Source organism: Protopterus annectens, chromosome 3.part0, assembly GCF_019279795.1.
Source record: "Protopterus annectens isolate FY-2018-M chromosome 3.part0, PAN1.0, whole genome shotgun sequence".
Classification (NCBI taxonomy): domain Eukaryota; kingdom Metazoa; phylum Chordata; order Ceratodontiformes; family Protopteridae; genus Protopterus; species Protopterus annectens.
In genome coordinates this window covers 997,387,973-997,414,913 of record NC_056731.1, presented here as the reverse complement: position 1 = coordinate 997,414,913, position 26,941 = coordinate 997,387,973, and the positions used below count along the sequence as shown (strand labels likewise).

The 26,941-nt window shown below is 37.4% G+C and overlaps 1 protein-coding gene across 2 annotated transcripts in view; it reads right to left on the bottom strand.

The window, feature by feature from the left end:
• Positions 1-21,636, bottom strand: part of LOC122796652 (pinopsin-like) — a 930,108-nt gene extending 908,472 nt beyond the window's left edge. For both annotated transcript variants that reach the window (XM_044065298.1, XM_044065299.1), the window contains exon 1: positions 20,989-21,636. In XM_044065298.1, the coding sequence (XP_043921233.1) occupies positions 20,989-21,346 (358 nt within the window). In that variant the 5' untranslated portion in view covers positions 21,347-21,636. The remainder of the gene's footprint in view (positions 1-20,988) is intronic.
• Positions 21,637-26,941: the final 5,305 nt, after the last annotated feature.

The window sequence follows — 26,941 nt, the reverse complement described above, 5'->3', positions numbered from 1 at the left end:
CACAACTGCTGTAACAGTCTTGCACCTCTTCACAACCACTTTTTTCATTCAAACATTAATTTTCCTGCACATTCCTACTCACCCACACTATATAAAACTAAATTCAACCATATGTGAGGCACTCATATGAGCATTCACACATTTATGCATTCTCCCTTTTTTTTTTTTACACAAAAATATTCCACCTTTTGAGTTGCAGCTATATATATATATATATATATATATATATATATATATATATATATATATATACACACACACACACATTTTTGTGTGTGCACATATTTAGATCGATATATATAGGTACACACACACACACACATATATATATATATAGAGAGAGAGAGAGAGAGAGAAACAGCTTAAAGTGGACAGCTAAATAGAAAGTTTTTGCAAAGTGTGAGGCAACTGGAATACTAAGAGATAACCCATGAAGACACAAAGTAAACATGCAAACTGTAAACAGTGACCAGAAATTAGATTCAATCATCATACACTGGCGCTCTGAAGTAGAGATTACCCTTAAACCAGGCATACTCCTCTATCAAATCTGATACTGCAGTCCCATCAGTGTCGGACGATCACTCCTCCTAAAAGCTTGTGCCTGGGGCTGCTGTCCCTTTTGTCCCAACTAGTTATGCAGCTGTTTAACAGGTATCCATCTATTATTACCTAGATAACTTCATTAGTCTGTCGGCAGTGTACAAGAGAATATGGAATGTGCAAACTTTCAGGATATTCTAAAATCAGCAGGTTGTTTGAGAATATATCATTATGGGTGAATATGGAAATGAGTTTGCATCATCTGGAAATTGGTATTCTTACACTCATTTGGATATTAATGAAAAATTACAAGTATTCACTTAATAAATATATATCAGGCAGTAATCTTTTCTATGTATGGATGCAGTAGAAATGGGATAAATGAAATTATTCTGCAGCCATTCATGAAGATTTTTGGGAATAAACTAAGTAAAGCCATCTGCAGCACTTAGGATAAGATATACAAAACTGAGTGAGGTATTTTAGATCAGCGTTATCAATAACTTTTGAGGTGTTCAACTCAGGCAGAATCTCCTGCTTAGCTGGATCTTCGACATTCATGGGCTTACTGCAACTGACTTTTGGAGGAGTCTGAAGAGCAACAAACTCAGTAGTTAACTTGTCATATGTTATACACCTGTAGCTTAAGTGAGTTTATTGGAATTTTAATACAGAAAGCATTATATTGTGTATTATATAGAATTCATTTACACAATTGCCTACCAGGTATGTAACAGAATAATATCACCAAGGCTCCCATGTTTTCATTCCATTAGCATGTTTAGTGCTGAGATTGCCCTGCAACTCCTCAGCAACACTGACTAAAGGACTAAATAAAATGTGTCAGTCTTCCCTGGGGGAGTTAAGCCATCAAAAACTAATGTTTAAATCTGTATTTATCAAAAAACAATATTTTCTAAAAATGGATCTGTGCCTCAAACAGAAACCATCCTGTTTATGGGACAAATCCCTCCATAATTCCATACATTTGTGTTGATCTTCTGTACCCTTTTGCATAATGCTCTAACTCTAAGATATTTGCGCTGCAGGCTAAGGGGACTCCTCAGTACCTGCTGTGATCTCTTTCATGCAGCCAACATTTAGTCCAAATACACAAGGTCATACAAATGTCCAGAATGCAAAGAAAGAACCATAAATTTGATTCCTGTTAATTGTCCTTAGTCAAAAATCTTGTCCTGTATTAGTGTTAATTTGGAAGCAAGATCCTCAAGTTTTATGCACTAATTGCAAGTCATTAGCCTCATTTCTGTTCTACCCCAACATGACTCTGAATATCTCTGTGAATTTTCACAGTTCTAACTGAAATCACCCAAAAATGTCATTAGTAAAAAGCTGTCTCTTTAAAGTATTAGATAGTGTACTGAGTGCAGTGATTCCATGCTACATATAGTAACTGCCTAAAGTAAGCGCTCTGCTTTATTTATTCTTTTTTATTTCAGTTTGTTAACCTTAGTACAGCACCAATCCAGGACTTTTTTCAGAATCAGCTTCAGAGTACTACCTGGTTGAATGATTTGCTCAGTCAGACAGTAGGAAAATGGTGGCTAAAGGAATCAGTCCCTGGACTACAGCATGCAGCTTAACACCTCATGACACTGACATTCTGTGTTAATTTAGGGTTTGGAAAGTGGGTATATGTTGGTGGAGTAGGGGGCTGACACACCACCCTGGCTCAGACTCACAAGGGCTTATTCACATAAGAGTGTCTAAACACAAAATGCACAACACCGGATCCCAACCTGCAAGTCTAAAATCTACAACACTTCTTTATTAGGCTGTCTACTAGAGCAGCTAAAAACATAAGTACTCTAAAACAAGAGTGCCAGTGTTTTGTTGAGGTTGGATGTGATCATGTACTTTCAGTAACATACCTCTTAGTGCAAGAAATCTGGACAAAGCCAAAAATAATGGAGGGAAAAGGGCCAAAAATACAGACAGATTTTAATTATAAACTAATAAAGTTAGTAAAATAACAGGTTTTGTATTAGCATACACTTTTTGAAGGATATGAAGTCTGAAACTCAAAATACTTCATTTCTCACTGATTTGTCAGAAAAAACACAAAATTTTATGAGGAACAGATCAGAAAAATGAGGCAAAAATCTGGACAGTTGAGAGTTATGGGGAGCAGCAGAGTGAGCCTACTTGACTTTGATGCCAGGAAACACACTGCTGCGAGTTCTACTTCCACATCACCTGCTTGGATTCATGTTCTAGAACTGACACTGCAGTGTACTATATTAGAACTGTGATGCTTCTGAGGTGGCATCTGTTGGATGGGGCATTCAATTGAGTTTCCATCTACATGAGTTAGTAGCTCAGGTGGATATAAAAGCTCCCATAACACTTATGAAAACAGCAAAGGACTTTCTCAAGTATCCTGGGCAGCTACTAGTCAGTATAAAAGCTACCTCCATGAAAATGGGCAATGCATGCATAGAGGGGCCTAATTTAGTAAACAAAAAGTGAAATAAATGAAGACTGTGCTTCTATGGAAATGAGCAACATACAGTGGCTTATCTGTCTGTAAGAAATGCTCATTCTAAAGCTCATATGTATGACTGCATCTGTGCCCTGTTTGAGAATGGAAAGTAATAAAACAATTCATGCAGGATTACTCTGTTGGTTCTGTTTTTGAGTGAAACTAAGTTTTTTTTCCAGTAGATTGTGTAGGTAATAGAGACATTTATTTGCCTCAGTGACTTGTCTGATGTAAAGTGTACATTGATTCTTAGAAAACTAACAGAGCGACAGAGATTTTACTACAAGAAACCATCTTTTTGTCACAAATTATGCCAGCTCCATAATGAGATAATAACTGAAAAGATGTTCTATTCTTTAAAATATCTCATTTTCAAGACTCTTTAGAGCTTTTTCCACTCAATATCTGCACTTAGTGAAGAGACTTGCTAAATGATTTTGTTTAGGGTTTATCTGCTATTTTTCAATGTTTACCATGTAGTCCTTGTCAGCACTGTCTTTGCTTCCTTATTCACACAAGTCAAAAAGTACAACAATTTCTGAACATTTTGAATGTTAGTCAATGGAAAAGTATTATGAAAACATTTGAGACAGATGCATTGCGTTATTTCAGTAATCAGTGATATTGCAGAGCACAGAAAATATTTTACAAATGCACCTGAAATTACACGAGAAAGAATAAAGTATCTAGAACAGAACAGAAATGTAGATCGATGTTCATTAATGTGAAAACACCTCTACTTTAAATTCTGCTTTGGTACATGTGTGCATGTCTATTGAAAATATATTTTCAAGTAGCAGAAAATCAGTACAATAATGTGTAACAAGATATTATATTTTGAAAAAAACATTTTATTTTGTAGCTTTCAGAACTCCACATTAATATTTATCCAAGTCCCTTTGTTTAGATTAATATTGATGTAAATTCTTAAGACAAAACTTAATCTTAGCTACTTCCCTGAGGAACATGTAATCAGTTTGTTTAATGCATTGTGAAATATTTTTCCCTCAGAATTGTCTCACTATTTTAGTGTTGGTGTGATTGGTTCATGGTTTTCTTCCAGATCATAACATAAGGCTGCTACATGTTCCTATAGAGAAATCATAAAATTTTGAGCAGCCATAACTTCATGGATTAATTGGTGGTCTCCTTTGACATACGCATAGTAAGAACCTAAGTGCTCAGCTAAATCATCCACTACTGATGTGAGTAACAATGCCCCCCAATTAAGAAGATTTGCAATCACCCCAACAGTCATCCAGACTGGTTTTAAATGTTGCTAGGGAAGTACTTTACATGATATGCAAATGCAGTCTATTTCAGAAATGAAAGACACATTAGGCTATATACCAGTTTGCCAGTTGGTACTTTCAATATGCTTAGGACTCTATAGCGGATGTTTGCATTATCATGGATTCTACGCTCACCTACAGATCCCAGAGTACCTGAGTAGCAAGTATCCATGCAGCTCAGAAGTCAAGTTGTACTGCCTGAATATCATAACTGAAATTTATCTCTGAACTGCAATGGACAGATAAGAAAAATAAAAACAAATAAAAAAATTAATAAAAAATAATATCTTCTATCTTACTTAAAATTTCGCAGGGTATTCACTAGCTACTGCACCTGAGCAGGTAACCTGCCAAAGGGCCAGTGGAACAGTGAGGAGATCATAGAAGAGCCCACACAGGAAGCAGCACCATAGAAGCATGTGGCTGTTCATAGGTGAATACTAGGCTAACTGCCCTGAAGGGCCATTTTAAGCCTAACCAGTAACCCTGGTGTAAAATTGAAGTATGCACCTTGTATCTGTGAGGTGAAGACCTTAACCATTACCCCAAATGTACCCCTCTGTTCTTAAAGATTATAGTAAATGTGGGGGTGCAGAAGTATACCCAGGTGATAATATAACTACATGTTAGGGGGGTTTACAATGCAGTCTGGAGTTTGTTCATTTCTGTACCACTGTTTTTATGCAGGCTGTCTGTTGTAAATTTCCATTTCAAACAGGAGTTGCACCAGTCGAGTAGATGGGAAAAGGCGTCCATGCAATCCAGGCAATCTAAGTTCGAATGGCAGCTCAGGAGCTTGTTGGAGATGGTAAGTAGGTGGGAGGTGTAGAGCATGACCTGCATAACAGCTTTCTATCCACTGAGCTGTTACCTCAGTGTGTTCTCTTTACAGATATTGCACACTGTGGCAAGATCAGCACAGCCAGTGAATATGGCATGGGATTGTAGGCTCGTGAGATATAGGTGAACTGGGTTCTGTTTGGGTGAAGGTTTTCAGAGTGTGCAAAGTCATTCACACATTAGAAGGCTAATCCTCAACCAATGCATAAGATCCTATATAACACAAAGTAGACAGAATTTTTAGCCTCAAGAGTATCTAACAGAGCCATCATCTGAGACATTTTTTCATAATAGTTCATTAAGCTCTCTCAAACTGGTTTATGCACTTTGTGAGGTACATGTTCCAGGCAGCACTGTATTAACTTATGAGCTTAATAAAAGGTGAATAAAATGGGGTCTATTATGGACCTTAAAAAGATAACAAGAAAAGATAAGCTGTGCAAGACAGAAGGATTTTCTTCTCAGGACAAATACGTAGTGGTAATGAGACAGTTTGTTGTTAACATAGGTACCCCAATATAAGTGGTATATTTTCTATATGGCATGAAACAGTGATGACAGATATACCAAAGGACACTATAGCAAATTTCTTGGCACTGAGGGTAAGCCCTTGATTAATTCAACAACTGTTTGGTCCAGTCCTTGCTACAGAATTTGAGTAACAGGATGGGATTTGATAATCACCCAAAGTTTACTCTCATCAGTAAACTTGTTCAACCATAATCCCTTGATATCAGCCTTCCTATCAGAGGAGTATATGTTAAAGAGGAGATGGTGCTCAGAACAGCAACACAACCATCACCAAATTCCTCCAGGGAACCAAGACAGCTGTAAGGTGGTAAAAGACAGCCAAAAACAGTCACATTAAGAAACTGTTTGCTGAATGTAAAAATACACATAGGAACCTGAACCAGGTCTACTAATATAACATTTTAATTGAGCCAAGTGCTTTCATCCTTGTCTAAAGACTATCAGGGATAAACTCAAACTACAAGTCATTATATGCAAGCCTATATCCAATAAGAATGCATCATTCCTCAAGAAAATAATTCAAACTTTTAAAGTGCTATATCTCTGAAAACTAAAAACAAAAGCATATATTTAATACATAAATACATTTGTATCAAAGTATAGCTGTTTACAACTAGATACTAGCAGAGTGCTTAAGGTATTCACCTCACAGACACAAGGTGCATTGTTTGGTTCCCACATGGGGTACAAACATATAAAGAGCCAAAAATATTAAACATTATTTTTTAAATATTGATGATTAGTCTAACATAGTGGATCTATACTTCAGAACACTTAAGAGAAAGCATTTCATTCAATCCTGGCTTAATAGTAGCATTCAGTCTTATTTGCCATTTTAACTCTTTTCATTCTAGTAACAATTCACCATTGCCTCCTTGTTCTAAAACAAATGATCACTCACAAAAAATTAAAAAATTATTGAAACCATCAAGTGTGTTTATAAAGAGAATTGGTCATTTTGGATTTTTTGAAGTGATAAACATGTTCATATACACATTCTTTTAATGTCCTAATCGTTTTGCCTGTATAGAAAGCAGGACAGGCTGTACATGTTGCAATGTAAACTACCATCCTAGTGTTGCAACTACAAACCCCTGGACATGTTATGGTTTCGGCAAAACCTTCAACTATCACACATGGTCCAGTATTGATGAATCTGCAGTATTTACACCTGCTACACTTGGACATCTTTGAACATCTATGATGTTTGTCCTGACTACTGCTTTTTTCAAAAATATTTTTCAAATTGTCACATTGTGTATGCATGTGTATACAAAGGACACCAAACTTTTGTACCCAAGGTAGAAAACCAAAAATATTTTTCAAACTGTCACATTGTGTGTGCGTGTGCAAACAAAAGACACCCAACATGTGTACCCATGGCAGAAAAACACTTCCAGTTAGGTACCGCTATATGTGGAAAGAAAAGTGGGTCTTTTTTTATTTTTTTGTGCTGTAATTATTAAAATTTTGATTGTAATAAAAGATGTAAAGATTTCAATATTGCCAACAAAGGTGTTAAACCTGTGTTCCATCATCAGTTTTTATTTGCACATGGGTCAAAGAACTGAATTGTGTTTTATTATTTTTATTTACTCTGTAGTAATAGTGTTTACATTTTTTACATTTCAAAGCTTGAAGCAGTGGTGGAGAGTTGAATTGGTGTAGAATGCAGAAACAAATTTAAGAGATTTACGTCAAGGATTGTATAATGTAACCTGTACCAAGTGCACTGTGCAAAATGCAACTTAGATTTGCAAGCTATGGCTGTTGCTCTTCTTGGCTTGCAATCAGATAGCAAAATAAAAACGTACATTCTTGATTCTTTAGTTGTATATGTTTATAATTCACTACTAGAGAAGGATTAGTTTGGGGTGCACTGGGATCAAAATTTGCTTTGCAAATCGTCAGCCAAACATGAAACAGCTCAGTTATTTTAAATATATATATAAATGTTGAGTTTGAAAAGGGTACACAGTTAAATATGCCTTTAGAATTACAAATCCACACACACAAGGAGGAGGTAGAGGGGTACCTCACTGCACCAATTAAGAACCAGAATTGGGGGTGCAAGGCAGCAAGACAGTGAAATTTACATACAGATCTATAATGAAAACCAGGAAAAAGGAGACAGAACAGAAAAGCCAAAGGGGACAGATTGTGATTAAACCATAAAAGATCCTGTGTCTTATCAAAAGCCTAGTCCAATGATAGAGAAATAAAACTAAACTGTAGAAAATGTCATTATAGGAAATAAATGTAAACTGGTAGCAAAACAGATATTACAAGTAATGTTAATACCCAAACAGAGACAAATGAAGTTAGAGACTTGAGTGAGGATCATAATAGCAAAGAAATTGTAAAAGATACTAGAAGTGACAGATAAGAAAAGCATATTTCTGCAAAGACTTCTGATAGTGTAAATTAAAAAAGTTAAGTGAAGACAAACTCTCTCTGGAAAGAAAAAACCTTGAATTTAAACATTGTGGTGAGACAGATTCAGCAGAAGAGCAGCACAAAGAAGGAAGAGAACATGAGAGACTGGTGTCTACTCATACTAGGAAAGAGTGAGCAACGTAAAAGAAACGAGAGTGCTCAAGATGCTTGTACTGAGAACAGAGATAATAATGTGGGGGGTGATTTTTGTCTACAGCTATCATTTGTAAAGAAAAACCTAGAAAAAGCTGCATTGCCACACTTTTTTTGGGGTCTATATTAGAACATCGAAGTTTCAAAACTACAAATGTTCTCATATCAACCCCTATTCAGCAAAAGCTGAAAATATCGAAGCAACAGAAAACCGAATTTTTTCCTAGGGAAAGAATTTGGTTGTCCATTTCTGTTGCTTTAGTATTTTCAGCACTGTGGTGGAAAGTTATGGGTTGGGTTCAGGTAAGTGTGCCATTGAGTGCGGGTTAGGTTAATTAGGGTGCGGGTTAGGTGTGTGTGTGATTGTGTGGACATGAGGGTTAGGGCGGGGTAGGTGAGTTAGGGTTAGGGCATGGGTGAGGTGAGTATGCGATAGTGACAGACCTTAGGGTTAAGGTAAGTGGATAGTTAGTGGTGTGTGTATAGTTTAGTGTAGGGTTAGGTGTAAGATTTTAGGTGTGTGTGTGTGGATTGCTGTTTGTTTGGTGTGCTTGTGTTGTGTGTGTGTTTTAGAACAGCAGATTATTTCACTAGGAAAAAATTTGCTGTTCTGTATCTTCGATGTTTTCAGCTTTCGCTGAATAGGGGTCAATATTACAACATTCAAAGTTTTGAAACTTCAATGTTCTGATATAAACCCTTTTTTTTGGGGGGTGGGGGTTACACCTGCAACTTCAAGGCAAGTTATGGAAGAAAGTATCCCTGTCCTGAGTTAGTGAACTTATAAGTAATACATAAAAACATGGGACAAGAGAAAATAAACCAAGGCTGTACAAGAGTAAAGTAAACAAGATGTTTCCTTTACATATTTCCCCCTAATTTCAGTTAAAGATAATTTCTACATATTAGAGAGAGGAAGACATTCTATATCATTTGTTAATACCAAAACCTTAGACACCAGTAAAAAAAAAAAAAATAAAATAAAAGCTAGCCCATATTTATGCATTGGGAGATCATCTGAGGGCTGGACAAAACGAAGAAAAAAATACTTGACAGGTTTTGCTGGCCAGTCATAATGAAAGAGGTAAAGCACATTTTTGTCTGGAATGTCAGACAAATGCACTTCATTCAGGGTATATAAATCCCTTGATCTCAGTGTTTACCCCAGAAGTGCCCTTTGAATGTATTCCTGAGGGTGCTGCTGTTGTGTCACTGAGAAAATCTAACAATGGGCATCAGCTCATCCTAGTAATAATGAACTAGCCCGCAAAATGTCCAGATGCAGTGCCAATACATAGAGCTACTCCTAAGACTAATACCAGAGGACTGGTGCTACCAATCTCCAGCATGGGTATCGCCAAGGAAATACTGACCAAGGCACTGCCTTATACTTACCGACCAAGGCACTGCCTTTATGTTAGGCTATTGCATACACTGTGTCAGTGCTATACAGTCAGGCAGTTGAAGACATCAAGTTTGTCATCTATAGACAGCTTGGTTTGTAGAAAGGTAAATTATGACAGTAAGGTCCAAGGTAATGGAAATTATTGACACCACTGGGAATAAATGGGCCCATTTACCATAGTCACTGTCTGTATAAAAGAATCTCCACAGGCTTCATTGAACTTTTGTACTTCAGACATCTGAGGATTTCCTTTGCATTAAGAAAACTTTGGAAAATGTGAATACACCATTTAAAAATATAATAGAACACTACATTAGGTTTCAGGAAAGATTAAAGCAGGTTATGCCTACAGTAAAGCAGACTGTGCAGAGAGCCAGGAGATGCAACAAGAGTTTGTAATAAAAGTATGCAACTTACACAGTGTAACCCAGGACATCAGGTAATAGTGCTAGTGCAGTCCCTGGAAAACAAAATTTCTAGCCAAGTGGAAAACAGTGAGGTAATTGAATAATTGCAATGAAGTGCAAGGTTAGATTATTAAGTAAGAGAAAGAGCAAATCTATCATATTAATATATTGAAACAGTTGAAAGTAGTGGAGAGTTCCATGGTTAGCTTGTAAGCTGAAAAACACAAAGAATAGACCAAAGAATTTCTGCCTAAAGTACAGCTGAATGAATCAATGTAAAACATACAAAATAAGGAAGTAAAAAAATTATGTTAAGGAATGAAGGAGTATTCTCAGAAAGTCTGAGAAAAACTGGCAAAACATAATACAGAAACAGCATCTGGAGTGAAGGCAAGATTAAGACCTTATTGATTACCAGAGTAATAGGAACAATTAATCAAAGACAGAAGCATCAGATTCTGTAATGACTTGAGAAAACTGAGCAGCATTTAAACATGTTACTGCTATCACATGCCCACAACTGATGAGTTTAAACATAATTAACTTCTTTAACTTCCTGACTATGTATTCTCTGTGGAAGTAACCTCATGTTTCAGTAACACTCTCTCCAAAAGATCATTCTGTCCTACTGGCCAAAACTGTCAGCCCACAACAGATGTCCACAGTAATGTAGTTCCATAATGCTCTGTGTTTAGCTCCTTCATCCTTTTTATTTTACATAAATAGTCTTCCTCGGGAAATTCCTCAAATTGCTACAACTATGTACTCGCATGACATTGTATTCACTATGGCTCATACTTCAGCATAGCAAGTCATCTCACTGCTACAGAATGCTTTGGACTTAAAATAGTTTTGTAAAGTCAGTTCCAGCTTAACAATTATCTCAAACAAGTGTACCATTTATGATTTCTGGGACAGCAAAAATTCCTGCTTTATTAAATACTGAATCGTGTGGTACCTCAACCCTATTCACATCACAACTAAAACATCTTGGAGTACGTTTGGATAAAGTACATCACAATCATGTTGAGATTACCAATTTAAATGTTCTCCGAAGATTTAAAGTAGCATACAGTCTTTCAAATCAACTCACAGCAGCAGCATGGCATGTTATTTATCTTAATCCCTAGGCTTGGTATGCATCTATTGTGACCCCATGATCAGGACAAAAAGCTGCTGCTACATTTCCAACAACTAAAAGCACAATGCTAAAATTTTCATGTGAGCATAACTGCACCTCATTTCAAATGGCAAAACAGTTACCTTTTGTCATTATAGTCTAGAAGGGTCTATATCACATAGTCGAAGTCTTATAACTTTGAACACAATGTTCGAACCATTATGTTCGAAGTTACAAAACTTTGACTATCGATAAAAAAAAACGGAACACAAAAACTTAAGCGGGGAGGGCAAGCCCTCCTGCACCCCCCACACCCCCACTACTTAAATATACCAACTCTAAGATCGCACCCCATTGAACAAAATAGAAACCTCAGCTTATGGAAATTTCCATTGAAAAGCTCGAACCTTTACAAATTTGAACTTATGGTCTCGACCATATGAGGTTTGAACTTGTAAAAGTTTGCTTACGTGATAAGAACCCATCTAGCATCTGCTTACCTTCAAATTGCTTAATAATGGGTAATCTTCTCCTCTCGTAAACATTCAGCACGTTACTCTACTTAACTGTAGCATTTCTGTCAAGCTTACTAGACCTCATTTCTCTCTTGCTGCTTATGAAATATTTTTACAAACTGGCCCTTTGTGGAATAGACTCCCAAAGGAAATAACTACTTTGGAGTTTTTCACTATTTTCAAGAAAAAAAAAAGTGATAAAGGAATAGCTTTTGTAAGACCTTGGGACACAGGTGGACAGTAGTTTCTCCTCTGATAATCACATCGCCACAGTAGTCAGGAAATCCTTCTATGTGACATCTCATCACAAAAGGGTCTCATCCAGGGAAAAAAAGAGGCAATTATTCCCCTCTACTCAGCATTCAGACTCATTATAGAGTACAATGCCCCTTTTGAAATGTACTTCACAAGACATCTGCAGCAGCTGGAAAGCCCACAGAAGTATCTCATAAAGAGGATTATTGGCCTCAAACAGATGCCCTACACTGACCGTCTCAAAAAACTCTAGCTTTACTCTGCAGCATATCACCTATTCCGAGGAGATCTCTGCCTAACATATAAAGCTATGTTAAACCCAGAGCTGTTGGACATGCTACACCTAAAGAAATCCCAAGCCCTCTGAGCTACATGCTCTAGGGACCTAAACCTTGTCACCACAATAAACAGGACATGCTGAAGGGATAGATTCCTGTCCCAGAATCTTCCTATACTCTGGAACAAGCTACCCATCTAAGTCAAGCAAAGTTCCTCATTAGCACTCTTCAAGAAAATTCTTGAGTGGATGGGAAATGGGAAATACACCCCGGGGATTACGTCTGTGGCTCTGCTCGACAGGGGCACAGGAAGTTAACTTTCTTGGGTGGCATAAGCCAGGGAACATTGTTGGCTAGGCTTACTTAGGCCCTTGGGCAAATAGCCTAGTACCTATCTATGAACCTAAGAATACTAATGGTTGTTTTACAGACTCAGGATAGGATCAAAGGAATTACATGACAAAAGAAATTGCAAGGCAAGTGATTCTAGAAGACCATCTGTGCCTTACCTTTGCCCACCATTATGCTGTAAACCCCCATCTATAGAAAGGCAAAGTTGGTAAGTGCAGAACTGAATTTGCAGGAGCCCATCCAGTTGTCAAGCTTTGATATGAAGAACGCAAGATTGTCATTAACGTGCAGCAGCAATTTATTCCCGACATGGAGTAGATGTTAGATAGTAAATCAATCCCTGTAGCACATTTATTTACATAAAAAAAAAAAAAACCTTTTTTGGATCTAAGCAATCATTTCTAGTGCCTCAAAGGGTAAAGCAGTGTCATCTCTGGCACAAGTAAAGAAACCAAAGAACGGAATTGGTGTATAGTTAAACAGAATCTCAAAAATAAAATGTTGGCATAACCAGAATCTGGCAAAGTAATTCACATAATTGATTTGTTTTAGATAAACTTTATGTATTCAAGATTAGGTATGTAGTATTAATTTTACATAGCTAATAAAATATGTAAACATCTAAAATAAAACCAACACACAGTAATGAGTGCAAATAAAACATCAAGATGAGTGCTTTCACTTTGTGAGCAAAGGCTTCTTCAGATCTAAAACAAATTTAACAAGTTTACTTTGAGTATTTATAAAAGAATAGCTGCAAAGAGGAATGGGAAAGTACGTACGAGAAGCGCATCCCAAAATGTTTGAAGTTCATACCCTTAGCCGACAGCAGGATGGGCGAATAAAGCTGGAGCAAGTGCATTTACTATACCTGAGAAGGTGAGCAGAGTGTATTACAGGGTGGAAGAGACAGATCAGCTGGAGAGTGGAAATTATGAGTCAATAATCTGAAAATATATAGCTGCATCTTGATGTATGCTGGCAGGTCTACTTCATGGCTAAGTGGTTAGTTTCCCCAGAGTAGAACTGTGGTGATCCGGGTGTTTGTTAAACTAAGTTTTTAGATCATCATCTCATGCTTCTGATTTTTTAGTAAGTGAAAATTCAATAATAGCAGGAAGACCACCCATATTGGTAGCCCAGGGAGGATAAGAAAATAAAGGGCAATGTGAAGAAGGAATGGCAGAAAGTACCAAACAAGTATATTAGATAATATTTATAATATCTATAAGTGCACTGTTTCCGTGTTGCATGTTTCATTAGCACTATCAGGGTTTGAAGTTAAAAATGGGTTGTAGTCTCTCCCAAAGATGGGTTGAGGAAAATGTGGACTAATATTAAGGTGTTGAAATATAATGGTTGCTCTATATATGTATGTATGTATATATATATATATATATATATATATATATATATATATATATATACACACACACAAAGAAAATGTTATAACCATTGTTATATAAAGTGCATTTCTCCATATATTAATATTGTATAAGGGTTAGCATAAAAATAAAAAAATGTGGTCATTTTTGAGTGATAAAGGTTTTTTATGTTTTGAAATGTTCAGTAAAAAGAATATATAAAAAGAAACTGCAACATATTCTGAAAAGAAATTACATCCATTATCTGCAAATTGGAGGGGGGCACAATAAACGTTTGAAGGAATGAGTCACCTTGTTTAATGGTTCAAGGATCCTCATCTGCAGTTCACTACAAAGAAGGCCAATAGACCTTCCACACACAGCAAACCTAGGAATAGTCAAGACCAAACACGTATGGCAGAATATGTGGTTTGCTGAAGTGAACCATATGATAGAACTGTGGGGCTGTACGTGACAAGTGAAAATGCACCATTGCAAATGTTGAATGTCAATAAGTCCCTCAGAGGAAATCAGTATTAATTTTTGTGTGGCAGTAAACAATGCCAAGTACATCATGGTTATAACAGACAAATGTTCAAGTTCTCTGTTTCAGAGCAACTGACATCAACATCACCTAACATAGTCATTGTGGTGTTAATGAAAATCTTAGCAAATTTTAGTATTCCAGAAGTAGAAAAAGCAGATATCAAATCACCCTTTGGCAGTACCCCTCAGGCATGTTCTTACAACATATGGATGCAACAAAGAAAGATTAGTCCAAAATGGAACCAGACAAATGATATGATAAACAGACTAATAACATAAAAGCAGACATTTCAACAGAATCAGGGACAAACCCAGAAATAACAGGGATAATCAAGGACATTTTTAAAATATTAATATCATTAACTTAAGACATTGGCAGCATAAAAGGATGTCAATTAATATATGAAATAAAAGAAATCTATAACTTACTTACTGCCATTATTTATGGAGGATAATTCTCTACCTTTCCTCCAAGAGTCACCAGTTTTAGGAGGAATTAAGAGGGACAGAGCTACATTTTCGAGTCAAAATCAGGGACATCCCTAGAAATCAGGGACAGTTGAGAGGTATGGTGGGTAATCAGAAAATTGGGGGTGGCCAAGACCTGCGAGAACCACTAAGTAGCACTTTGAACTGAAGTGCGTCTGTCAAGTGTTATTGGATGAAGAGCGTCTTCCTGATGTCAATATCTGGCTTCAGAGTGCCTGATGTGTGACCAATCACATGCTATTTGCTTATTTTGCTCATACCTGAACTGAGAATTAAGGTTTCAGTTGTTTTATTTTGCTTATACCTGAACTAAGATTTAAGGAATGCATTCCACCTAATTACTTGAATGCATGCATTTACTGATTTTGCTTGTAGCATTTTTCTGGTGTCTTTGCTATATTTTTTAGCAAATCAGACATTTTGAAACATGATTTACACAAGATATCTACACAGGGGTACTTGTTTTGAATTGGACAATTGAGCCAAAATGGACGTTGGCTTTTGGAACCCATGCTTTGGCTCTTTCTCCTGGTTTCACGATCTGGACACTAGGATTTGGTATGGGGCGCATTACGCCTAGGTAACTGAGTGGGTGCAAAAACTTCAATGCATCCAACATAAACATAACCTCATGTAAGTTTCAGCAACTACTATTTAAATAGTTAAAGAGATATTGTGAAAAAACAATATCAATAAAAATTTCATAGTAATTAAAGGCAGTTAATAGAAAGCCAAATTTTAATTCTATAAATGCTCAAAAAGGAAAGCCAGGATGCATATCTTCCAAAATTATTGTCTTTGTGATGCTTTTTTTACTAAAACAAATGTCCTTGCACAACCATGACATATGCTGCATTTTGTACAAACTGTCTCAGCTAACATACACACTAAAGGTAATGCCATTTCTAAAACACATTCAGTGCAGATGAATTTGATGACATATATATTCAGTTGAAAGTGTGTAATGTCTCTATGTCCAGTACTGAGATAAGGTTTCTGTAAAACTGAGGCATTCTACAAGTATTATAAGGAAACCAGCATATAAAAATGAGTATAAATACATACATGGATCGTAAGGTACTTTTCATTTCATGGTATAGTCTCCTGGACAAACAGTGCAAAGAACAGGCTTAAAAATTACTTCCAGGAGTTAATTTTAGAAAAGGTACACTTGTGAGTGTGCATGTGTGTGTGTTTGAGTGCTTGTGGTGAAGTATAAAGAAATGTTTACTTTTTTCTAAAAAAAAAATGGGGTGCTGCAATTCTAAAACAATGTCCATATTTTTAAATCTGTTGCATTGCTGTTGACCTCATCAGAAAGAAACCACTTGAAACAAAAGCAAAGGTGTCACTGATCTAAGGATCATTATACAAGCAATGTTTCATTCCTAACTACCCTTCACACAGTATTTCTTGTGGCTTTGGGTCTTGAGTCATTGGGACCCATTGAAAAATCATTGCAGACATCTGGCCAGATAACTCAGGGAACATGAAGAATTCATACCTTTGTATCCACCCCCCTTTCAGTGATTGAGGTCTTTTACAGCTTCTTATTGACTAGACTAGTTTAAGGGGCTTGGATGATACTTTTGATTTAGTTTTGGACTGTGAGAATTCTGAGATTTAACAGTTTAAAGTTAGCTCACTCTGAAGTGAAGCAGTTCATTATTTAGTCATTATTTCAGTGACCAAAATAACTTAAATGTTGTCTTTCACATCTTATCAGTGATTAAATTCTGTATTGCATAAACTAAGTGCATTCAAGGACCTCCATTCCTTTTTTAATGTTTGAATCAAGTGCAGTGACTAGTTAATATCCTGTATGACTTCACAAATATTTACTGCATTTCCCAGTAATTCCAGTGTTAACTGCTAATGACGTTAAGTAGATCCTTTTCCCTTAAAACAATGGTCTTTTGGGTGAATTCTTAGCATATGATAACGGTAAATGGCAACGGACTAAGATACGGATCTGCTTGAAAGTTTTTGTGTTCTATATGTTTACATGTTATTATTGTAAGAATAATTTCTTATTCGTGCATTCATATGAAAGCTTGAAATGTTCAGAAGATGAAGAAAGTTGGTGAGACAATAAAAGTCAAGGGGTACAGCTAGGAACTATGTTATAGTCTATCCTGTTAGTGTAGTTTTCTTCTCCAAAAACAAAACATTTTCAAGCAACATTTTTGATCCCTTCAAAAGCATTCATAAAAAGTTGAACTTAATTGTTGTTTCAAGGCATTGGGAAATCAGTGTGTCACTTTTTTTTTTGAGGACTGCAATTTCCTTTAGCCTTCCTACTTAACAGAAATGCTTATGCATGCACCATCCATAGTAATGTAGCAATCTGCTGAAGGAATAAAATGTAACGCATGAAAGGCGATTTCACTGGACAGCATAAGTGAGAATTTATAACTGACCCAGTGGAGCAGGAGAAGCATTAGGATCCCAGGAATCGCTGCTGGACTGGACACTGGTTGGTCAGCTTTGAGTGGTCATGTCTAAGCAACCGCAGCCCTTCTTCTCTTGCTATAGGCCAAAGCATCACCCTTCTGTTGGTTATGCATCTCTTCCCTCCTCCCACTTGGTAGAGGATGTGGGAAGCACTACTGTAGATCTCTACACCTGGGAAATGCTAACACATTGTGTACTGTGCATGTAGACATGTGGATAATGACCAGAGAGACAGCACTGTACACCATGCACTGACCGTTACTAAGGGTTAGCCTTAACACAAAATCTTCTAAAAGATAAGGTCAACATCTGCCCACAACTGTTCCTGGACAAAGAATGAATGCACAGACCAGTAGGTACGGTACAAGTGTGAGATGCCTGAGTTCTGTGCAGTAGACACTCTGCCATCCTCCAAATTACATTATATATATATATATATATATATATATATATATATATATATACACACACACACACACACACACACACACACACACACACACACATACACACACAGAGTGTGTGTGTGAGAGTGAGAAAACTATAACCTCTCCAAAAATAACTGCCACATGACAAACATATTTTTTGGCATCTTCCTTATCCATGTGTTGTATATTGGTCAGATTGTGTACAGCACCATGGCTATTGTGCAGCCAGGTAGTATTACTGCTTTCATTTTCTTTACATTCATTCACTTAACGTCTTAATCCAAATTAGGGAAGCCATGGCTTATCCTACACTTAGTGGGCAAAATGCAGTCATGCTAACCTGTCACAACATGGACATACTCATAAGCACAAGACATTCACTCATTTCAATGCAGAAAACGTAGTCAGGGCCATGGAAGTAACTACTCTTATTCTTTAATTTACCTCCAAAAGTGAGATAAAGAAAAAAAATGTTTAGGGAAAAAAAAGCCGTAGAAGGGCACGTTTAAATACTGGTATAATAACTAAGAAAGCTGACAGAAAAATCATTTCCGAAGTAAATGAGTCGGTGACCATAATGATTGTGGGTATTCACTGATGATTACCAATATGTGCTAAATGTAAACCCCCACTTTTTCCGAAATAACATTTCAATTTTAAGAGGAACAGAGCCAAATTCTGAGCCAAAATTATGGAGATCCCTAAAAATCAAAAACTAGCCTAGGGCAATCATTCTAGGAACAAATTAGAGGAATGTCAATTCACCTACTCTGACATTAACAGTTCATATGAACATTGTTATATAGATGTCAAGTGAAGTGAATATACCTCTCAGCTGTCCAGATTTTCACAGAATGCCCAGATTTTGCCTCAAACTTTCGGTCAGTTCCTCATAAAAGTTGTGGCTTGGGGCAAATCACTGAGGGATAAAATCATTAAATAATGACAAACACTTATGTTTCAGACTTCATAACCTTCAGAAAATGCATGCCAATACAAAACCTTTTATTCTAGCAATTAAGTCTATAACAGCAATATTTAAAATGTGTCCCTCTTTGGGCCTTTGTTCCCCCATTACTTTTTGGCTTTGTCCAGATTTCTTGTGCTAAGAGTTTGAGAGGTATGCATGGTACAAGCCACAAGGAAAATAGATTATCTATGCATTACACTCTTGTATGGTTTGCAGTTTTTAGTACGCACCGCAGGAAGGACTATTACTTGCAAACCGTTAATCTGTTTAAGTAATCCACGGACTGATGACTCGGCTTTGATGTGTTCCTCTGAGGTATGCAGGCTACGTATAGATTGGCCAGCTCTGCAGGACTTCATGTTACTCTAACCCAGGCGCCAGGTGAGCGAGACATTATGTTTTTAAATTGTCCCATCTACTATGGCGATGCAGTGCTCACTGGTTAGCGTTGATGCTTATCAGCATTTAATTGTTTGGTCTTGCAAGTCCTACATATATCCTCATGGGGTTTTGCAATGTGTCCCATTCCTCTCAAAGACATGCGGTGTGTGTGTCTGCATGAACACAGTGAAGCACTGGGTTAGCACTACATCCTGGCATCTTGGGCAGGTGTGGGGGCCATGCATGCTAGGCAACTTAGTACAGCAGCAGCATCATCCCTGACCATGAAACCCCCCTCTGCCATGAGTTACACAGTTACTTCCATGGCCCTGACTACGTTTTCTGCATTTAAATTTGTGCGTGGAAAGGCAAGGCTGCTTACCCGCAACTGCATTATGGATGTATCGGAAAAAGAATGAACTTGTATCGATTTTTGCACTACAGCAAGCTCACTCTTGCTCATTATTAACGAACTGTCATTAGCTAAGACTAGCACTGTTTATTGTTCATTATTAACAAGTCGTCTTCTACAAAGACTAAAAATATATAATCTTTCATAGTGATTCTTTAAGGGTAAGACAAGATTAATGTTAAAAAAGTCGGTATCGTTTGTAAGAGCACGCAGGTTTGCATTCAAGAAAAGGGAAACAATAGCGCTTGTAACAATATTTTATTGAGGGCTGTAGTAATCTGTTAAGGAGATTAACAGTGGTGGTTTAACTCAGCTGTCTTCACAGAGGTGTTTAGTAACTGTTCTGTGAACCCATTCTGTCGGTTCTGTACCTAGCTAATAAACCAAAACAATGAAGCCAACAGCTCCGGATATCGTTTCACCAATAAATTGCTACTCATTGGCATACCTTTCAACTGTCCAGTGTCCAGATTGTTGCTTCATATTTTGCTCTGTTCCTCTTAAAATTTGTGGTTTTCTGGTAAATCACTGATTGATATCACTAAATGACACGCATTTGAGCGTCAGGCTTTAAATCTTCGGAAAACCCATGCTAACACAAACCCCGTCATTCAGGCAACTTTCTAAGTTAAGAGCGATATTTAAAATCCGTCACTCTTTTTGGGGGGTCTTTGTTGCTCCCCCCCCCCCCCCCCAACACACGCTATTTTAAATTTTTGCCCAGATTTGTGGCTCTAAGAGGTTAAAAGATGTGGGCTTTTCATTACAAGAACATACCCTTAACAAGGATGTTAAAAGAGATCCTGCAGAATAGCATGGTCCAGCAAACCTGTCAGAATGCCGCAACGGCAACAGGGGTAAGTATATCAGCCTATGGTATATTCAGCACGTTTGTAAGCTTTCCATTGCTACAAATGCATGCACACGGTTCCGTTCACCTGTAGTGATCAGGTACTGCATCTAGCATACACTTACAGTATATATACCACGCCTACCACTGAGTGACTGAACAGTACAGACATTTATTCGGGGAGAAATACTACACAAATACATGGTCGGCAGGCGTGTAAGTGAAACTTTAAAAAAGCCTCCTCTCCCATTTACTATAATCAGTCTGAATAATGTGTTGATAGTAAAAGTGCCCTTGTAGAACCAAGACACAAGCTGAAGTGCTTTAATGTGGTATCATTGCCAGTGCGGCAGCGCATGGAATGGACTTTTTTTCAGTTCAGCTTACCCTGCACGTTTTTCAAGGCACATTTAATAATACATTTCACTGTAAACAAGTACAGTTGGCTAATTAAGAGTAACTTACCAAACAGAGAATTAGCAAAACCATACCATTTGCATCCGTAGTAACCGATCAGCCACCGTCCTTCTATACTGGCTGCAAAACTGAAAGGGGTGCCGAAAACGCAAACTAGAAAGTCACTCACACTGATATTCAGTAGGATTAAATTAATTGGGGTTCTGATCGCCTTAAATTTTAAAAACATGAGTAAAACCATCAAATTATTTATAAAACCCAATATAAAAATCAGGCCTAGAAACACAGCTACCACTGTATGTCCAGTCCTGGTGAAGTCTGGGGAAGAGTGGTCGTATTCCGTGGTGCTGGAATTGAACGCCGCACCCGGAATCGATCTGTTCTGGCAGCACTTGCGGATGATCATTTTAAAATCCCTCTCTGCTAGAAAATAGTTTTGCAGTCATTTCCAGGGATGCAGAGAAACGTCTTTAAGAAATAGAGTAGCTTTTCCATGTCATCATTCTCTCTGAGAATTTTGCCAGCAAAGATAACAAGTGATGCAACTTCTCCTCTCTAGAATGAGTTTTGTAGCTTTGAGAAATTGCCTGGGGTGGGGGCAAAAGGTCTTTGTGTGTGGCTGTGTGCATGTGTGTGTGTGGGGGGGGGGGCTCCTTTTACTCCGACACCACCGCACTTCTACTCCTATATGATTTTGCGAACGTGCCGTTAACAAGGATGACTAGGATCTGAACTCTCCCACTACAGCACTATGTTGCCAACTAGTGAACTGCACTTATTTCTTCCGTAAATCATGAACTAAGATTCGTCGAATTATCTACAGAAAGGAGACTCTTATTTTAGTTTAGGACAGGCTACAGAAGACCGACTAGGTTTGCGCAAGATCCCACGACCACCCCCCTCCCCCGGCACATCCAGGTGCACTGTGGTCGTTCGTTGTGGAAAATGTGTGCCTTCCCAAGCAAAACAAAAAAAAACCCAGAAATCACCTCATCAATACCAGAAGTTTATAAAGTTCAAAAGGAATAGGCATTACTGAAAAGTTTACAAAAGACTTAAAGAAGGGTTGCATCTGTCCATTACAGTACACACACATTTCTGAATGCTATCAGGTTGCGACAGGCTCATTTGCTTTCGAATAAATAGCTAAAAGCTGTGGAGATGAAAGCTCGTACATTTCATATATAGGATATATGTTTACTAAAAAAGTGCAGTATTTGCGGCTGATCTGTACTACTACAGTTTACATCCATACCTCTCCAACTGTCCACATTTTCCCTCATATTTCTGGTCATTTTTTCATTAAAAATGCGAATTATAGAGTACTAACTTCACTAAATAATACCAGGCATTTGAATTTCAGAATGTATATCCTTCAAAAAAATGCATGCTAATCTAATACCTTCTATTCTAACAATTTTCTTCTAAGTTTAAAGGAGCAATATTTAAAATATGTCCCTATTTTTGGACCTTTGCCCCCCCCCCCCCCTCCATTATTTATGTCTTTGTCCAGATTTCTTATTCTAAGAGGTTGAGAGGTATGTTTTACGTCAGTTTAAGGAATTTTTCAAAAAGTTAATTACAAACTTTTTTCCTTTGCCACAGAAGGAGACGTACCTCTCAAGTGTACCTCATTACGAGGATCATACCTCATTCGGGGTCTTAAAAAGTTTTTGTTCCTCAAAGTTCCACATTGAAAGAATCTGTCACGCATTCAGTGTTAGGAATTTTTTGCAAGTGAAATCCATGTAAATAGAAATTAATCATATTAATTCATTAAAAGATCTTCTTTATAAGTAAAACCAGCATATTTTAACCATCCTATGACCTTCCTAGTTGAAGTTGTTAGTAAGCCATTAGTATGTGTTCCACATTTTGCCCATTTGTTCCACGAGGGCTAGTGTTCCTCATTTTGGAGATGGAAGGTTGAAAGCTATGGAAAGTCGTTAGTTAGAAAATGTGATGTGTACTGAATGTGAATTCCACCCCGCACCCCAAGCACACACGCACACATACCTAATTTATGTTTGATTTTGCCGAGTATTTTTGGTCACTCCCTCGTAACAACTGCATTTTCCGGCAAATCATTGAGGACTACAGTGAAGACATAATGACAAATATGTGAATTTAAACTTGGAAGCCTTCAGGGCCATTGTTAGCATTTTGGGGACCCCAGCAAATTAGGCACTTACACTGGAAGTATCACCCTGCCGTTGCTACCCTTCCTAAGCAACCTTTTAGTTCATGCTGCATGCTTAGGAGTAGTACATACAGTCTGACCTGTAGCTACAATGCTCTTGCATTACAACAGGTCAGTGTACCACACTATGTTGGCACATCTCACAAAGGGACATTCACAATTACTGGCATTGAGTTGCAACAATGATACATCACAACAACTCTATGTAACTGTCTGGACTTGGATGAAATAGCACCCTAGGCCTACTGTTTCAGACCTCCCCACACATGGCACAGTCTTCAGTCCCCCCCTCTATTTTTCCCCATGTTGGGCTCCCCATATGATGCACATTACTTTTATTTTCTTTCTTCTCTCACATTTTGCCTTATTCTTCATCTTTTTCAAAACACCATAACTTTCTATATGCTAAGTGCATTACGTTTTTTTTTTCTCCTTTTTACACAACCTTTTCATCCAATGATGGCATAAACAAAAATTATGGTCAAAGGTAGAAATTCAGTGTTTCTGTTTAGGTTTAGTTTTCCTGGCATCCTTTCAAAACACCTTTCCTAACCAATACCGCACAGTAGTAATCATTTAGGAAACAGTGAAAAAAAGACAAGGTCCAAGAAGCTGTAGGGTTATAGATGCTCTGGGATGCACTTTAAAGCATTTCCCAACCTTTTAATCCAATGGTGGCCTAAACTAAAATTATGAGTAAGAAAATAATTTCAGTGTTATTTTTATTTTTTTGTCTTTCAAGGAAGGTATTAAGTTGTGTCCAATGTTACATGGTAAAAAAGCTGACAAAATAGTAACTCATAATAAACTAACAAGCCAATTGTTGTGAGGATATACTACAACCCCACCTACCATCACCATAAACACACATATACTAAAGAGAGATGGAGAAAATTTGTGTGATCTTTAGATTTAAAAAAAAAAAACTGGACGTCCCAAATGCCACACTTTAGAGCACACTTCTCTCCAGGCTACTAATCATCTGCAATAGACTGTTTGTCCAATCAAAACACAGGATAGCTGCAAACCATAATATGCTTCCCTATAACTTCAAAATATGCCCAGCATTCCTTCTGAATAAATACTCAGCAAAAATGTCTTATTTCTCTAGAAGTAATATTTGTTGCAGCTCATATGCGTTAAAATCAGCAGTGCCCATGGTCACTATTTAGAAAAATCACTCAATAGATTGCATTACTTTTGTCTCAAACTTATCAGGGCAGATGACATTTATCTAAATCCAAGCTCACCTCATTATCTGTTTACCCAACCAGTTGACAGACTCCAATATTCAGTTGAATCACTCCTCTGTTAATCCATTATCAGACTGTCAAAAAAAATTAATAACTTGCCCAAATATTGCCAGCATAAATAATAAATGGCCAGCCCTAGAAGCCTATCTCTTTAATGGAAAAAAAAAACAAACAAACATCCTAGGCTAACAGAAACGTGGCTTAAGGATGACTTCTGACCCACCCAATACATCTATTCTAACTTTACTCTAGTATTTGAGAGCTGTTCAGGATACCCAGGATAAGTGGAGAAGTAGTAAAATCATCACATTTCTTCAAATATCCAGTGTTACTAAAGCCAATTCAAGTACAGACAAAGGTCCTAACTGGATAGTGGCCAATTTAGTTATAAGTTCACATACACACTTGAATATAGATATTATCTGCAACCCCCCACCCTCAACAGTCCCTAAACTTCAATTTTTAAAGACAAATGTTCCTATCAGGCATCAGAAACAATACTATAAAACTGGGAGACTTCAGTATTAATACCGCAGTCTCTAACTCGCTTACCCTTCAATAGGATGGTTCTACAATCTAACTTTGAGCAAACTGTACAACAACCTGCCAGGTGCAATTCTCAGGTGGGAATTGACTAATTTTGACATAATATTTACCAACATAAAATATAGATGCCTTCAAGTATGTATATTACCTCACTGCTTAAATGATTATTGCCCCATCTCATCCTTCTGGTCATTTAGAGCAAGGAAGACCCCCCCCCAACGTAGAACTATTTCTGAAGCAAAACAAACCACTAAACCTGCAACTACAGGCTCCATTATTTCAATACAATGACCCAAGCACTGCCCCCCCTCATATTTTTCAGCACACTTACTCGTATACAAGATACACTTTTTCCATTCACAGCAATGAGATTATGAGGGCAACCATGTTGTTGCATTACTTCCTCATTTAAAAAACAACCTTAATATTATGGACAGTGCATGAAAGATCTGCAAACAAAATTTTAGTAACTATCAGCATCACCAGTTATACATCAAAGTTGGAAAAACAGCCAGAATTGCTGCAAATACAGCAAAAGCAAATTATCTAACAAATAAAATTCTTTAGCATCACCAAAAAATTCTGAATGGAGCTTAAACAACTCGCAGGTAATAGTACAACCTACTCCCACCAACACTCTCCTCCTACATCCGGAAACCATAATAACTTTACCAACTAGTATAAAACATCTCTTCTCACTACAATCAGGAACCTTACAAATTCCCCACTCACTTCACTACTGCCAATAAAATTACAGAGCTTCCTGAATCAGATCTTCACCCACCAGCAGCCTTCTCAGCTAAACTCCATTTTAAACACATAATAAAGGTAGCCACTAAACTTTTCAACTGACTTAACACTGCATCTGGTACAAAACTCTCCTTACTGCATCCATCCTTTCTAAAATGGCATCAGCCTACATAGCCAAGTTCCTGCTCACATATACGATCAATAGCCTACCTCGGATTATTTTCCAGCCCCTTAAGAATGCCACTATAATCCCACTGCTAAAGGGCTCTAATCCCAAAGACTACAGGCCCATAACAGACCTTTGTCCCATCTCAAATATCTTTGAAAAGTTATCTTACAAACAGCTCTTCAAACACATTGACCAATACAGCCTTTAGTGATAAACATGGTTCTCTCACAGCATTCAGCACCAAGACTGCAATATACACTGCTCATTGACTTGACCAGAGTGTTTAAAGTTATGAATTACCCACATTGACTTCACAATTTGGCCAAATGTGTCTTTTGCAATAAAACACTACACTTGTTTAAAAGCTACTTTGAAAACCAAACCTTTCAATAGTTTCATGATGCAACACTGTCATAACCTGGTTCATTACATTATGGTGTTTCACAGGGCTCTATTCTGGAGCCACTAATATCTTTGCTGTTCTTAAATGACTTCCCAAACTCAAACTAATTATGTACCCAGGTGAGCTTTTCTTACTGAAATCCAGAAAAACTATTTCTGATCTGAAACAAACAACAAGGTAGTTTTACAACTCTCTGTGACTGGACCCAATCCAACAGACACATAATCAGTCCAACTATATTAAACATTATGGTCTTCAGCACTAGGCATAAACTGCATGGAATGCCACCAGTGGTAATCTGTGATAATAAATGCAATGCTATCCCAATTGTTTCTGTGCAAAGATGCACTGGCTTAACCTTTGATACAACCTTATTCTTTAACCGGCACACAGATAGGATGGTAAATAAAACACACGCATATAAATTAAACTGTTACAAAATTATCCATTTTCTTTCTGCTCTCTCTCAGTACTCCCTGACTAGTAATGTTCTCATCCCCAAACTGGGGTATGGACTCCCCTTGCTCATTTCACATTTCTACTCTAATATACATAAAAGGCAAACTGCAGTAAACAAAACATGCAGATTTGTTTTGTTGGCAGACATCACTATGCTCCACTGCATCCTCCTTGCTAGGTTCATTTGGTTGCCAGGATATTACAGAACTGCACTTCTATTT